Source organism: Gekko japonicus, unplaced genomic scaffold (assembly GCF_001447785.1).
Source record: "Gekko japonicus isolate JY-2015 unplaced genomic scaffold, Gekko_japonicus_V1.1 scaffold2747, whole genome shotgun sequence".
Lineage (NCBI taxonomy): Eukaryota > Metazoa > Chordata > Lepidosauria > Squamata > Gekkonidae > Gekko > Gekko japonicus.
The window spans coordinates 41,365-54,662 of NW_015163170.1; the positions used below are offsets into that span (position 1 = coordinate 41,365).

Genomic DNA, 13,298 nt, shown 5'->3' on the forward strand with positions numbered 1-13,298 from the left:
AAGATCTCTCAGGAAAAAAGGAACTTGGTTCATATCATGAATGGACAGATCCGGTCTTATAGAAACTAAAAGATAATTGAAGAAAGAAGATACATTGAAGACGGAAGAAGAAAAACGTGTTGTGATGTTCTTACTGAGGGAACATTGGTTTTAAAAGATGCCGGAGTAAAGCGTGGTGATGCTAAACTTTTCTTAGGGGCTGTAATTATTGTGTTATAGCTTTAGAACTACTCTCTGTTCAGTCAGATAAGCAGGTTTTGTCAACAGAAGCGATGATTGGCGGGCACTCTTCATGTCTGAAAGCAAATGTATAAGAGTAATAACTATGTTTTAAGCATTGTATAACCTCCATTTTTGGGTTTTTAGTTAGGTTTTCTTTACTTTTTCCTATAGATTGTAGATTTTCCCTCCCCAATTTCTGTTGTAGTTTTATAGAAATGCAAATAAAAAATTCCCCCCTCAGGGGGCTTTAAAAAAAAAAAAAGAATGGCTGCTTGTTAAGGTGTATATGAATTGGAGTTGCATATTGAAATCTGTTGCTACTTGACGGTTACATTTTTTTTAAAAAAAATAATCATATACATCTAATCCAAGGCTTAGACATCTTATCTTCTCTTTTGAAGGTAAATATGCAGAAGATATATTTGGTGAACTTTTCAACGAAGCACATAGTTTTTCCTTCAGAGTGAACTCCTTACAAGAACGTGTGGACCGCTTGTCCATCAGTGTTACACAACTTGATCCAAAGGAAGAAGAACGTAAGTTGCTGCATGGTTTTTGCATTTATGCGCTTATGGATAGTATTGGGTTTGGTTTCTATTGGTATATATATATAAGCATCTTCTCCGATATAAGATCCCCCAAAAATTTAGCAATCAATTTTTCCTCTAATGTTCTTTTAATGTAGATTGTTACGGTTCTAGTTTTTGACATATTGTGTACATTTTTAAATACGTTTGTAGGGTGTTTATCTCCTAAATCATGATGTTTTATAAATATCTATATTGTAATATAACTAAGTGTGAAATCCCAATCTCCTGTTTTGCTCATAATGATAAAACCTGAACAGTAGGTATTTTCAAAGGATTAGCAGCATAGCTGGGAATGCTAAACTCTCTTTCACAGATTGATCCCGCGCATATTTGTCTTATTCCCCACCACCACCATATGGCCATTTTGCTTGTCTCCCATCCAGGCTCCAAACAGAAGGAATAAGGAGAAATCCCTGCTCCCCCTCTCTGTCAGTTCTTCCCTAGAAGTGGCCTGCCCCTGCTTTTCCATTGCTTGAGCAAATGCTGGGAGCATTGCTTTGTTGAGTCAAGTTCAGACCAAAGAATCTTATAGCACCTTACCTTAGTATATCACTCACTGGTGTCTTCCCACAGAGCTAGATAAAATGCACTATAATGTCTGCTTCTGTCAAACCTACAAAAGAAACTTGTTACTCAGCTTTATACTGAAGAGAATGGCTTTTAACAGCAGATCTGAAGCTGTCTAATCAGCGCTCAAACAGAATAGTGAACCCCACTAAGCTGAATTTAGTTGTTTTCCTTTTCAAAGCCCAGAGTCCTAATTTTTATGATGACATGATGTGTGGGTTTTGTTTCAAATTGGCACCTGTTCATTCTATAGCTGCCGATTTTTCTACCAGCTCATAACTGGACACTACATTAATGTTCACTTTCTCTTGACATCAGGCTTAAAATCACACACTCACATTTTTTAAAAAAGAATATTTTATTGTGATTTGACAAAATAATTTTTAAAACATGCAGCTGTAGACATATACAAGAGAATTTTTAAAGACACAGTTCAGTATTGCTCAGATTACCATTAACAAGCCAGTTCTTTCATTTAACCATATGTGCATTCAACCAAATTACAAATATTCATAACACAAAAAACAACATTTGCCAGTCCTTGCCCTTGGATCTCAGCCATGGATAGGAACACTTTTGTCACATATGCAAAAAGCACTAAGGACCACTCTGGAAATATATTATCACCAGGGGTCATTTCCTGCAGGACCACACAGGAGCGGAGCTCCGGCAGTAAAGAGCCCAGGGGGTGGGCACATGCAACAAGCCCCACCTCCTGCTCCCAGCAGCCCTCAGTCAGAGCAAGAAGCAGCCAGGTAAGTTGCAGAGCTCCCCCCAGCCCCCCGGTCCAAAACAGTCCAGTGGCACCTTTAAGACCAAGTTTTATTCAGGTACAAGCTCTCCCTCTTCTGTGAGGACAGATCTGCACATTCTCCCCCCGCCCCAATAGCTAGCAATCCAAAACAGTCCAGTGGAGGCTGAGCAGTGGGTGTTGCCTTCTGATACACTTCCAGTGATGTCAGAGTGTGCGGCATATGCAAATAAGTTATGCTAATGAGCTGCTGCACCTCTTTTTCTGTGAAATGACCCCTGATTATCACCAATTGCAAGGCTGCGGCTAATTTTCATCTTCAGTCCTCATCATATCAAGTTAATTTATGTGATTGTTGTGGTGGGTAAGTTCCACCTCTCTAGAGACCGATTAAAACTGTGATGTTTTCCTAGTCCTAAATATTGGAAGTCCTGATTCAGCTTGCTAAAAATTATGTGAGAGAATTACAGCAGTGAACACTGAGAATGTGATGTATGTATTATTTTCAGGTCCTTGTTTCTTTAATAGGTTTGCAGGCTTCTCTGCCTCTGTAGTGGCAAGAAACATCTGTTTAGGGGGAAGCTGAGAAATTCAGAAATGAATATGATGTCAGACCAATGGGTTCCTCTAGCACTGCATTTTCAGATTGGTAGCAGCTTTTTCAGGCTGTTGGCTCTATCTCCTGTTGGCAGAAAGGCAGAGTAAGACATCTGGGGAGTAAACAAGACATTTGGGCATATGCAAGACCTATGGGAAGTTGGTTTTAATAGCTTTTAAGATAAGACTTCAGTTTGTATGTTTTGTTAGCCACTTTGATGTCCCTATGGCGGCAGAAAGGCAGGGTAAAAATCTTTGTGCTCTAATAATGCGTTAGAGTTCTTTGTAGCATAGCAACTATTGGTATATCTAATTAATGTGGAGGTAAAATATTAGGGAGTGTTCTGATTGTTTTCATTAGTTATTGTCTTGTCACCCATTATGAGATGGAAAATTGAAAGAGATTTTAGCATGAACAGGATGAAAGTTCTAGATCTGTGAATTATCTTATGTGTGTGAAATACTTCTGTGGAAGATAGTTTAATTTGCAAATTAAATGGACAAGAAAATAGGACTATTAAGGTGTAGGTAGCTGAATCCATGGCCATGTTTTGTAACGAAATCCTGGAGAAATGCTAGAAAAGGAAACAAGAAAAAGTGCTGTTATGATAGGCAGCAAAAGGCACCATTTTTGATCTTCTACCAAAAAAGATCCAGATGAAGCATTGGGAAGCCAGGCAGGAAGGGGACATTGTTGAGAATTCTATGAAGTGAATGGAGATACTAGACGGCGCAGTCGGTATAGAAATTGAAGGACAAACCCCCCCCCCCCAAAGGCTTGGGAGCCTCAGTTGAATTAGGGAAGCCCATGTGGAGAAGATTTTTGTCCATCTGGCCCAGTTTGTGTTGTTCCTGATGCCACTGCTGGTGGCACTTCAATCCTGCCTCTCTATGTGAGTGCATCAAGCATGAGTCAGAGGAAGAAATAATTCCAGAAAATTAAGATGAAGACCACATGGTTTATATGAAGCCACTAAAACTGAGAACTGGTCACCAAACTAGAACAAACCACATGGTTTATATGAAACCACTAAAACTGAGAACTGGTCACCAAACTAGAACAAAGTAGTTGTTCCTAATTACAGCTTCCCTCACAACTGGAACGTAGAGATGGATCTGGTTTCATAGTTGTCACTCAGTGATCCCAGGTCTATGATTGTTCAAGTATCCAAGAAACTGAAGAGCAATTTTCATGGCAAAGAAAAAACAAAGCACTTGTATGAGAAAGTAGAATGTGAGGATGCAAAGGAATGTTGCCACTACCAACAGGAGGAGCTGGAACCATATCCCAAGAGCAAGAAATCAAGCCAGAAGGATGAAGAACTTGACCCCATGCACCCCAGTATTTATTCTGACTCCCCATAGGGGACCTGGTCTACTAGGCTGCCCAGGAGAAATGAGGCTAAAATTGATGCAGATACCACACATGTTAGCCTCTGTCCAAGCTCTGGCGCTTTTCTGCATGCTAATGCTGCTCTAATATATTTGATAGTAAAGCTCAGTCACACACTCATGTGGGGACGAACCTTTAAAAACTGCTCAGTTGCTACTTGTATCTCCAAACAGTGGTGAGGGGGAAAGAGGGACTTCAGGCTTCCCTCCCCTGCTGTTGAGCCCAAGAAAGGGACCAACGGGCTGCCCTGCATTTGTTTCCAGCGGTGAAAACAATGCAGGAGGGAGGGGGAGAGATAGCTCAGTGGGGGGAGAGAGCACGAGCACACAGTGGGATAATTAATTTTCATTCAACCCTGAGACCCCTGCATATTTTGCATATGCTTTTTCGGGGGATCTGTAAAATATAGTCTGAACAGTTACTGTGGGAACTGTTCTGATTGTGATATGTTACAGATCACCATAGTGAAGTGTATATGAAATGTACAGAGGTCTCAGAATTGAATGAAAATTGATTATGCCACTGTATTATTTATATGCCACCTTTGCTAAAAACCCTCAAATAGCCCCTCCCCCCCCAAATGCTTGCAGTCTACACCTCATTAAAAGCCCTAATGAATAAAACGGCCTTCTGGTGCCTCCTAAAAACCTCAAAACGACACCTCCCTCACTTCCTCAGGGGTGATAGCTGTGACAGAAAAAGCTTGGCTTCTAGCCAGGCTGGCTTCCTTAAGTGGGGGAGCCGTAGGTGACAACCTGAGATCCATAATTGGAGTACAGAGACATATGAAGGAGACAGCTTTTAGATAGATGGATCCCAGACTGTGAAGGGCTTTTAAAGTTCATAACCAGCACTTTAAATTATACTTGGAAACCCACTGGCAGCCAATGTAGCTATTTTAAGATAGGCAATATTGTATTGTAGTAGAGGAATGCTGTTATCCAGTATATTATTTCAGTCTTTTCTGTGGCTAATAGTATTACAGAGTTTTCAAGAATGTTTTTGAGCATCTACAATGCAATCCTATGCAGAGTTAGCCCAGCCTGAGACAATTTAAATAAATTTGCTTAGACTGGAGTAACTCTGAAAAGGATTGCACTGTAAGTTAAGAAGGCTTTCAGAGGGACGGTATCTCAAAAACAGATACTAAGTACAGTAAAAATAATCCAAAAATAGTTTGTAAATGCACTAGTCGTGTAAAGAATATATCTGATAACAGAACAAAAAGTGTCCCAGGGTCCCACAGAAGACATTCCACAGCTGAGTTCTCTGCACAAAGAAATCTTTTTGTTCCGCCGTAGAGTAGAGAATTGTGTAGCAGAATGCCTAAAAGAGACTGGATCTTACGTGCTAATATAAAATAAAATATTGCATAAATTTACTATACTAGGCAGTCAAGGCTACTTTGCAAACCTGAGATTATTGCCCAATAGAAACTGCTGTAAAGCATGCTTTAACTGGAATTGAAGTGCATTGGCTTCAGGCTCGCTGTTCTTGTTAACAGAAGTGATGGCCATTGCTGTTATTTGAAATCTGTATATCAATATTTAAATCCTGAAGCTCATAGCATTTTCCATTTTTTATTTCATAATTTTTCTTTATTGTTTTAAGTAAATTAGGATAACTGTAAGATTCTTAAGAAGAGTCCTGCAGGATCAGACCAGTAGTCCATCCACTGGTCCAACATCCTGTTTTACACAGCAGCCAACCAGTTACCCTGGAGGGCCAAAAACAGGGTAGAGAGGCCAAAGCCTTCCCTTGATGTTGCCTCCTAGCATTGGGTTTCAGCAGTTTACTGTCTCTGAATGTGGAGGTTCTCTTTACTAGCCATGGCTAGTAGTCATTGATGGACCTATCCTCCATGAATCTAACCCCCTAACCCCTTGATCATCTTGGTTGCCATCTTCTGTACTTTCTCCAGCTCTGCATTATTCTTTTAGATACACAGAGACCAGAACAGTACACAGTATTCCAAATAGGGCCACACCATGGCTCTATACAAGGGTATTATGATATTTATCATTTTAGTCTCAATCCCGTTCCTAACAACCCCCAATATGGAGTTTGCCTTTTTCACTGCTGTCACACACTGGGTTGTCTTTTTTGTTGCACTATCCACTATAAATAACCCCAATGCAGAGTTTGCCTTTTTCACTGCTTCCGCACACTGGGTTGACATTTGCATTGAGCTATCCACTGTAACCCTAAGATCTCTTTCAGTCTTGGTCTTAGCCAGTTCAGAACCATTTCTGTGGACATTTTTCCCCCATGGAAAAATAATCTTCCAAAGTCCTTTTTCCTCCCCAACAACATCTGTAGAACACTGGTCATCTAACTGTTAATGTTCCTTTCAGTTTCATTACAGGATATAACAATGAGGAAAGCTTTCAGAAGTTCCACGACTCAAGATCAGCAGCTCTTTGACCGTAAGACTCTTCCAATTCCATTGCAAGAGACTTACGATACATGTGAACAGCCTCCTCCACTGAACATACTTACACCTTACAGGTAAGTCTGAAAAAATACATGAAGTGTTTTATATTTTGTAAAACTTACTCATGATGATTAATGAATGATTGAGTAATTATTTATCTCCCACCTTTCTTGCTGAGACATCCAGTGAACAATACAATTGGACTAGTATTACAGAATTACTAAACAATGTGAACCACAACTGCCTAGACAAGGTACAGTGAAATTACAAAGGTAGAAGTGCACTAAAAGTAAGATGATACCTAGAATAATCTTTGCAGTGGAGTACAGTCTGGTTCCATTATAAAGGTGCCCTCCTGGATTGTTCCATTCTAGTTAAGTTCTAATCCCTTTCTAAAAGTAGCTCTAATCAATGGAAGAGTCTAATTTCAGAACTGGATTCCCCATCAGGAGTGACAGAATCAGATCCTTGTGACTTAAGTATTATGGATTTTGTTTCCAGCGGTCACTAGGTTAAATAGTTATTCTAGGATAATATTTGTTTAAACATTCAAGCTACCTGCCTTGTGATAACTTCTGTTCTTCATTAAGAGATTTGTTGTAAGTGTGTAATTGTCTGCTTCACTGGAGCAAACACGTGGGCTTTTGCTAGTGGCTGGTCTTGGCTCCTAGGCTATAAGTAAGCAGAAAGATTTTTTTTGGGATGTTTGTGGTCTTGTAGCATGTCTTTTCTTTAACCTTGTTCTTCTAGCCCTAGAAATATTTATTTATTTATTTTTTATTTATAACCCGCCTTTCCTGCGCAGGCAGGCTCAAGGCGGCGTACAGCAGATTAAAATACAATAAAACACAGATGCATAAGTGCAATACTATAAAATTCACATAGCAAACAATATACATATAAAGTGCAGTTAAGTGCAGATGGCGATTGCTGTATGGCGGTCCAGTGTGGCTAAACCAGTATCCATAGTTGTTCTTAGTGCCACTAACATGAGGGCCATAACAGTTCAGTTTTTAATAGCTCATTCCTCAGTGGCGGCTCCTAATCAAAGGCCTGGTGGAAGAGCTCCGTTTTACAGGCCCTGCAGAACTGTAAGAGGTCCTGCAAGGCCCTGATGTCTTCCAGGAGCTCATTCCACCACTATGGAGCTGCCACTGAAAAGGCCCTACCTCTGGTAGCGGCCAATCTGGCGTCTTACAGATCAGGGAGAGTCAGGCGATTTTGCGACCCTGACCTCAGTGCTCTCTGGGGGACATATGGGGAAAGGCAGTCCCTCAAGTAGGCAGGCCCCTGACGATATAGGGCTTTAAAGGTCAAAACCAGCACCTTGAAGCGAATCCGGTATGCTATTAGCAGCCAGTGCCTTCAGCACAGGCCGGATGTGCTCTCGTATAGAGAGACCCATCAGCAGCTTGACTGCCACATTTTGCACTAGCTGCCCCATGTAGAGAGTGTTGCAGTAGTCCATTCTCGAGGTGACCATAGCATGGATCACCGTTGCCAGGTCATTGCGTTCGAGGAAGGGAACCAGCTGCCTAATCAGCCGTAGGTGGTAAAAGGCTGCCTTGGCAGTGGCTGCTACTTGGGCCTTCATTGTTAAAGCAGCATCCAGGAGCACTCCTAAACTCCTGACCCTTGGCGTTGGCACCAACGGCACCCCATTGACGGTCAGTAGTGGGATCCATACCCCCGACCCACTCCGACTCAGGCACAGGTCCTCCGTCTTCATCGGATTCAATTTCAAGTGGCTCACTCTAAGCCAGCCTGCCACGTCCTGAAGTGCCCGATCCAGGTCACCTGGGGTAGAGTTGGACTGACCGCCCAACAGCAGATATAGCTGGGTGTCATCAGCGTATTGGTGACACTCTAGCTTGTGCCTCCAGGCAATCTGGGCAAGAGGGCGCATGTCGATGTTAAACAACATTGGAGATAGCACTGCCCCTTGGGAAACCCTGCAGGTCAGTGGATGCCTCTGAGACGTCTGATCCCATAACGCCACCCTCTGTCCCCGACCTTGGAGAAAGGAGACAAGCCATTGCAAGGCAAGCCCCTGAATCCCAGTGTCGGGACTCAATCCCAACTACAAAGAGAATTCCATCCTTTCCCGTGTTTTATTTATGCTAGAATGCAGTCCAGATCTCAGTCCTAGAATAATTGTACAAAAGTGACTTTGAGAATATGCAGAGTGCATTTTCCTCACCACAACTGTAATCTATCACTTCATAATAGATGGTGTGGTTTGGAACAGACCTATTCCTGTCTCTCTTGCCAACATGCCATACAATCAGAGAACACAAATCTTTACCTTTCAGCCATGTTCCTGGTTTTCCCATTTCTTGTGCTGCAGCTTTTTACAGAATAGAGAAGCTGGGGCAGGGAAGCCAGGCATGACTGCCTCCATGCCCTCCCCATTTCCAGCCAGCCCACCATGGGGGGGGGTTAAACTGGGGGGGGTTAAATCCCTGGGTTCCCTGTCTGAGCTCCTCTAGGTGCCCCGCAGCATAGAGAAGCTGGGGCAGGGAAACCAGGCATGACTGCCTCTGTGCCCTCCCTGTTTCCAGCCAGCCCGCTTTGCCAGGTTGGCTGGAGACAGGGAGCACATGGAGGCAGACATGCCCTCCTTTCCCCCTGAGCCTCTTTGCTTTTGCGGAGAGACTCAGGGGGGGGGGTTTAAATCCCTGGCTTCCCTGCCAGAGCTCCTCCATCCAGGTGCCCTGCAACCACAGCGTGCTGGCTGGAGAAGGAAGAGGAGGCGTGGGACATGCCCTCCTTTCCCCCTAAGCCTCTCCGCTTTTGCGGAGAGACGGGGGGGGATTCCTGGCTGGGGAAGCAAAAGGGGGGGAGGCATCTTCAAAAGCCTCCCCTTCCCTTTCTCAGCCGGCCTGCCAAGGTGGGCTGGGGGGGAAACGAAAAGAAAAGGGGTTTAAAGTTTAGACCCCTTCTGTCTCGAGTTGCGCCACAGCGGCAGCACGATCTTTCCATTGTATTCTATGGCCCCATAGAATACAATGGAAAGATCGTGCCGCCCCTGCAACACGACTCTAGAGAGAGGCCAGCTGGGGAAGGGAAGGGGAGGCTTTTGAAGATGCCTCCCCCCCCCCTTTTTGCTTCCCCTTCTGACACACTAACGGTGATGTCAGGGGTGTGGCATATGCTAATGAGCCATATGCTAATGAGCTGCTGCAGCTCTTTTTCTACGAAATGACCCCTGCCAATATACAATCGCAGGTAGTAGCCCTGGACTTTTTTCCATGGCCACAGAATGACCATAGCACCACCTTGGCTTCTGTGCCTAGCAGCTACTTCAGTCTGAAGTACTTGGAATTCAGCTGTGATTATGTTTTATATGTCATTCTGGGAAGAAAGTATAATGTTACATTTCAGAGGAAATAAAGAATAATTGCTCTGTCTGGGATACCATTCATAGCCCTGTCTGTCCTTCAGGTTCCTCTTCCAAGATTTCCAGAAAAAAAGCTTGGATGCAATGGGCATCATATGGAGTGGTATTCTGAATGGATTTATAAGCCCATGGGAAGACAGACTTGAAGATTGTACAGTGGCTTAAAAATGTCTTCTAGTTCCTACACTTTGCAATACACTTTGTCATCACTTGATCATTAACTTCTGGTTCTCGCTTGCTTTATTGTAGATTAAAGTTTGAGTCCAGTGGCACCTTTAAAATCAACTAACTTCGATTCAAAGTGTAAGCTTTCATGAAGAAGTGTGCTTTGCACATGAAAGCTTACACCGTGAATAAAACTTTGTTGCTCTTAAAGGTGCCCCTGGACTCAAACTTTGTTCTGCTGCTTCAGAACAACATGGCTACCCCACCTGAATTTTTCTTTATTGTAGATTGTAATTCATTTTCTTAGAAACTGAAATATGCATCTTTTGTCCCTGTATAAAAAGGCAATATTAAATTATGTACAATAAATTATTATCATGGCTACACTGTCATTTGGGGAATTTGTAGCAGCCTCTTGGTCTAATGCAGTCTTTGCTGTTGGAGAAATTTCCTTCCTTAATTTGGAGGTGCAAGACCTACAATATGTTTGCTGCTGTATGCTTTCCAAGAAAACCATGACTGTTTACCAAGAAAATGTTGATAGATACTACTTGTATTTAGTCACCTATTTAAAAAATTTTTAACCTTAGAGATGATGGAAAAGAGGGCTTGAAGTTTTACACCAATCCTTCGTATTTCTTTGATCTTTGGAAAGAAAAGATGTTGCAAGATACAGAAGACAAAAGAAAAGAAAAAAGAAAGCAGAAGGTATTATACTCCTTGATTGTGGGTTATTTATGCCTTAAAACATGTTTTTTTATTCAGAAAATCTGAACACAATAGGGTAAATCAGATCTTTTCTGTCATGTAGCTGTACATTTTAAGTATTAAAATGCTTCTTAGATGTAAGAAGCTGCCTTATACTAATCCACTGCTGTCAACACTGACTGGCAACAATGTTCCAGAGTTTCAGGAAGTAGCCCTTCCCAGCCCCCCTGTTTGACTTCTTACCTCACAGGAGATGGAAGAGATCAGACTGTGCTACTTATGGACTCTGTAGAAGGCCCTCTCTTCAATATGGCCAGTTAGCATAATAATCACAGAACATTGTAAACATGTATTTGTGTGTGTGCTACAAAATTGTACTGTGCTCTACTCTGAATTGTCCTGTAATTTAAGATTTTTGTCTTGCAGTATGGCAGACCTCACTGTAGTTTTCTGAAAAGAACTGTTTCACTTGTCGGTTTGTCTTTATGTTCTTTTTTAGCAGAAGAATTTAGATCGTCCTCATGAACCGGAAAAAGTGCCACGGGCTCCCCATGACAGACGGAGAGAGTGGCAGAAGCTAGCCCAGGGTCCAGAACTTGCTGAAGATGATGCGAGCCTCTTACATAAACACATTGAAGTTGCTAATGGCCCTGCGTCGCATTTTGAGACAAGGTTTCCAAATGTGTTTTTCTTTTTTTGCTCTGTATTTTTTTCCATAGCTAATCATTGTATATATGTGGCATAGCCTAAAGGTACTGTTTTTATATCACAATTATAAGAAGAAGAAGAGAAGAGATTGCATTTATACCCCGTCCTTCACTACCCAAAGGTGTCTCAGAGCGGCTTACAAACTCCTTTCCCTTCCCCTCCCCACAACAGGTACCCTGTGAGGTAGGTGGGGCTGAGAGAGCTCTTGACAGAAACTGCTCTTTTTTTCAAGAACAGCTGTGCCAGAGCTATGGCTTGCCCAAGGTCAGGGCTTTTTTTGTTGAAAAAGCCCAGCAGGAACTCATTAGCATAATATGCCACACCCAACAGCAGAAACTCATTAGCATATTATGCCACACCCCTGACAGAGCAGCTCATTAGCATATTAGGCCACACCCCACGTTACCAGAACTGTGGTCATCCAGCCACACCCACCTTTTGCTTCTTATTCTGTTTACCTTGTTTGTTGTCAAAACCCAGGGCTTTTTTTGTAGCAGGAACCCTTTGTATGTTAGGCCACACACCCCTAATGTAGCCAATCCTAATGAGTTTCTGCTGTTGGGTGTGGCCTATTATGCTAATGAGTTCCTGCTGGGTGTGGCCAACTCAGGAGCCAGCCGGAACTCTGTTCCTGTGCGTTCCTGCCCAAAAATAGCCCTGCCCAAGGTCATCCAGCCAGGTGCAAGTGGAGGAGTGGGGAATCAAACCCGGTTCTCCCAGATTAGAGTCCGCGCACTTAACCGCTATACCAAACGTAATGATGTCACTTTCTGGAAAAGATACTTAAAGTTTTTTCCAGGTTTAAAATGGAATTTTAGGCCATCATTTAAATTGTCTTATCCCACAGACACAGTATTAAAAGAGCTTTGCCACGTGCCAAACCCAGTTCGACAGCTCTTCATAACTGACTAGTTTTTCTTCACATGTCTCCTCTGATTCAGTCTATGGCTTTTCAAGCTCCACTTTCACCAAACCCTATCATCTTTCCCTGTTGGTGGTTTCACCGGGTCCTCTTTTGGGTGAGCCTCTCCTAGGTCCAAATGGGTTGCTCCTTGCCTACCCATGCCTCAGATGGGCCCACTGGACCTTCCTACACCATCTGCTGACTCTGTAATTCCTCTTCTGTTGATCAGCTCCTTCTCAATTCCTCTAGTATCTGTTCTTTTGTCCTTCTTTTGCCATTGCTGTTTCAGAGCTGCAGAATCATCATTGCAATGTATTTGGCAGTAGAAACATTGAACATGTCATAATGTACTTTTTTTCTTTTGGCAAAGTTTAGCAAAATGATATGCCAAATACTACTGACCATTTCATACTATAGCTATTTCTCTTACTCTGTTCATATTGAAGCAACTCAATGATTTTTGCTAATTTCTTTGAGATGTTTAAAGAATGAAAGTAAAGGAGAAAGAAAGAAATGTAATTAATTAACATGACCTGGGCTTTGATATGGGATTTGTTTTTATTCAGACCTCAGGCATATGTGGAACACATGGATGGACCTTATTCCCTTTCTGCGTTGCCATACAGCCAGATGACAGAACTACTGAGTAGGGCAGAGGAACGTGTATTAGTAAGACCACATGAGCCACCTCCACCCCCACCTATGCATGGAGGTGGAGATGTGAAACCCATTCTGCCATGTGTCAGGTAAGAAACACTGCAATCAGCGATGCATGAGATTTTTGCTGTAAATGTATACACAGAAAGAAAAAGATTCCCATCATGGGTCTTTGTTTTAGAAAAATAAGGAAAAAACCAGC

At 42.5% G+C, this 13,298-nt stretch overlaps 1 protein-coding gene across 1 annotated transcript in view; it reads left to right on the forward strand.

Annotated features, from left to right (window-relative positions):
- WASF1 (WAS protein family member 1) overlaps positions 1-13,298 on the forward strand; it is a 49,025-nt gene that overhangs the window by 31,849 nt on the left and 3,878 nt on the right. Inside the window, exons 2-6 of the mRNA XM_015407093.1 lie at positions 624-758; positions 6,475-6,628; positions 10,710-10,827; positions 11,327-11,499; positions 13,006-13,185. Of these exons, the coding sequence (XP_015262579.1) occupies positions 624-758; positions 6,475-6,628; positions 10,710-10,827; positions 11,327-11,499; positions 13,006-13,185 (760 nt within the window). The remainder of the gene's footprint in view (positions 1-623; positions 759-6,474; positions 6,629-10,709; positions 10,828-11,326; positions 11,500-13,005; positions 13,186-13,298) is intronic.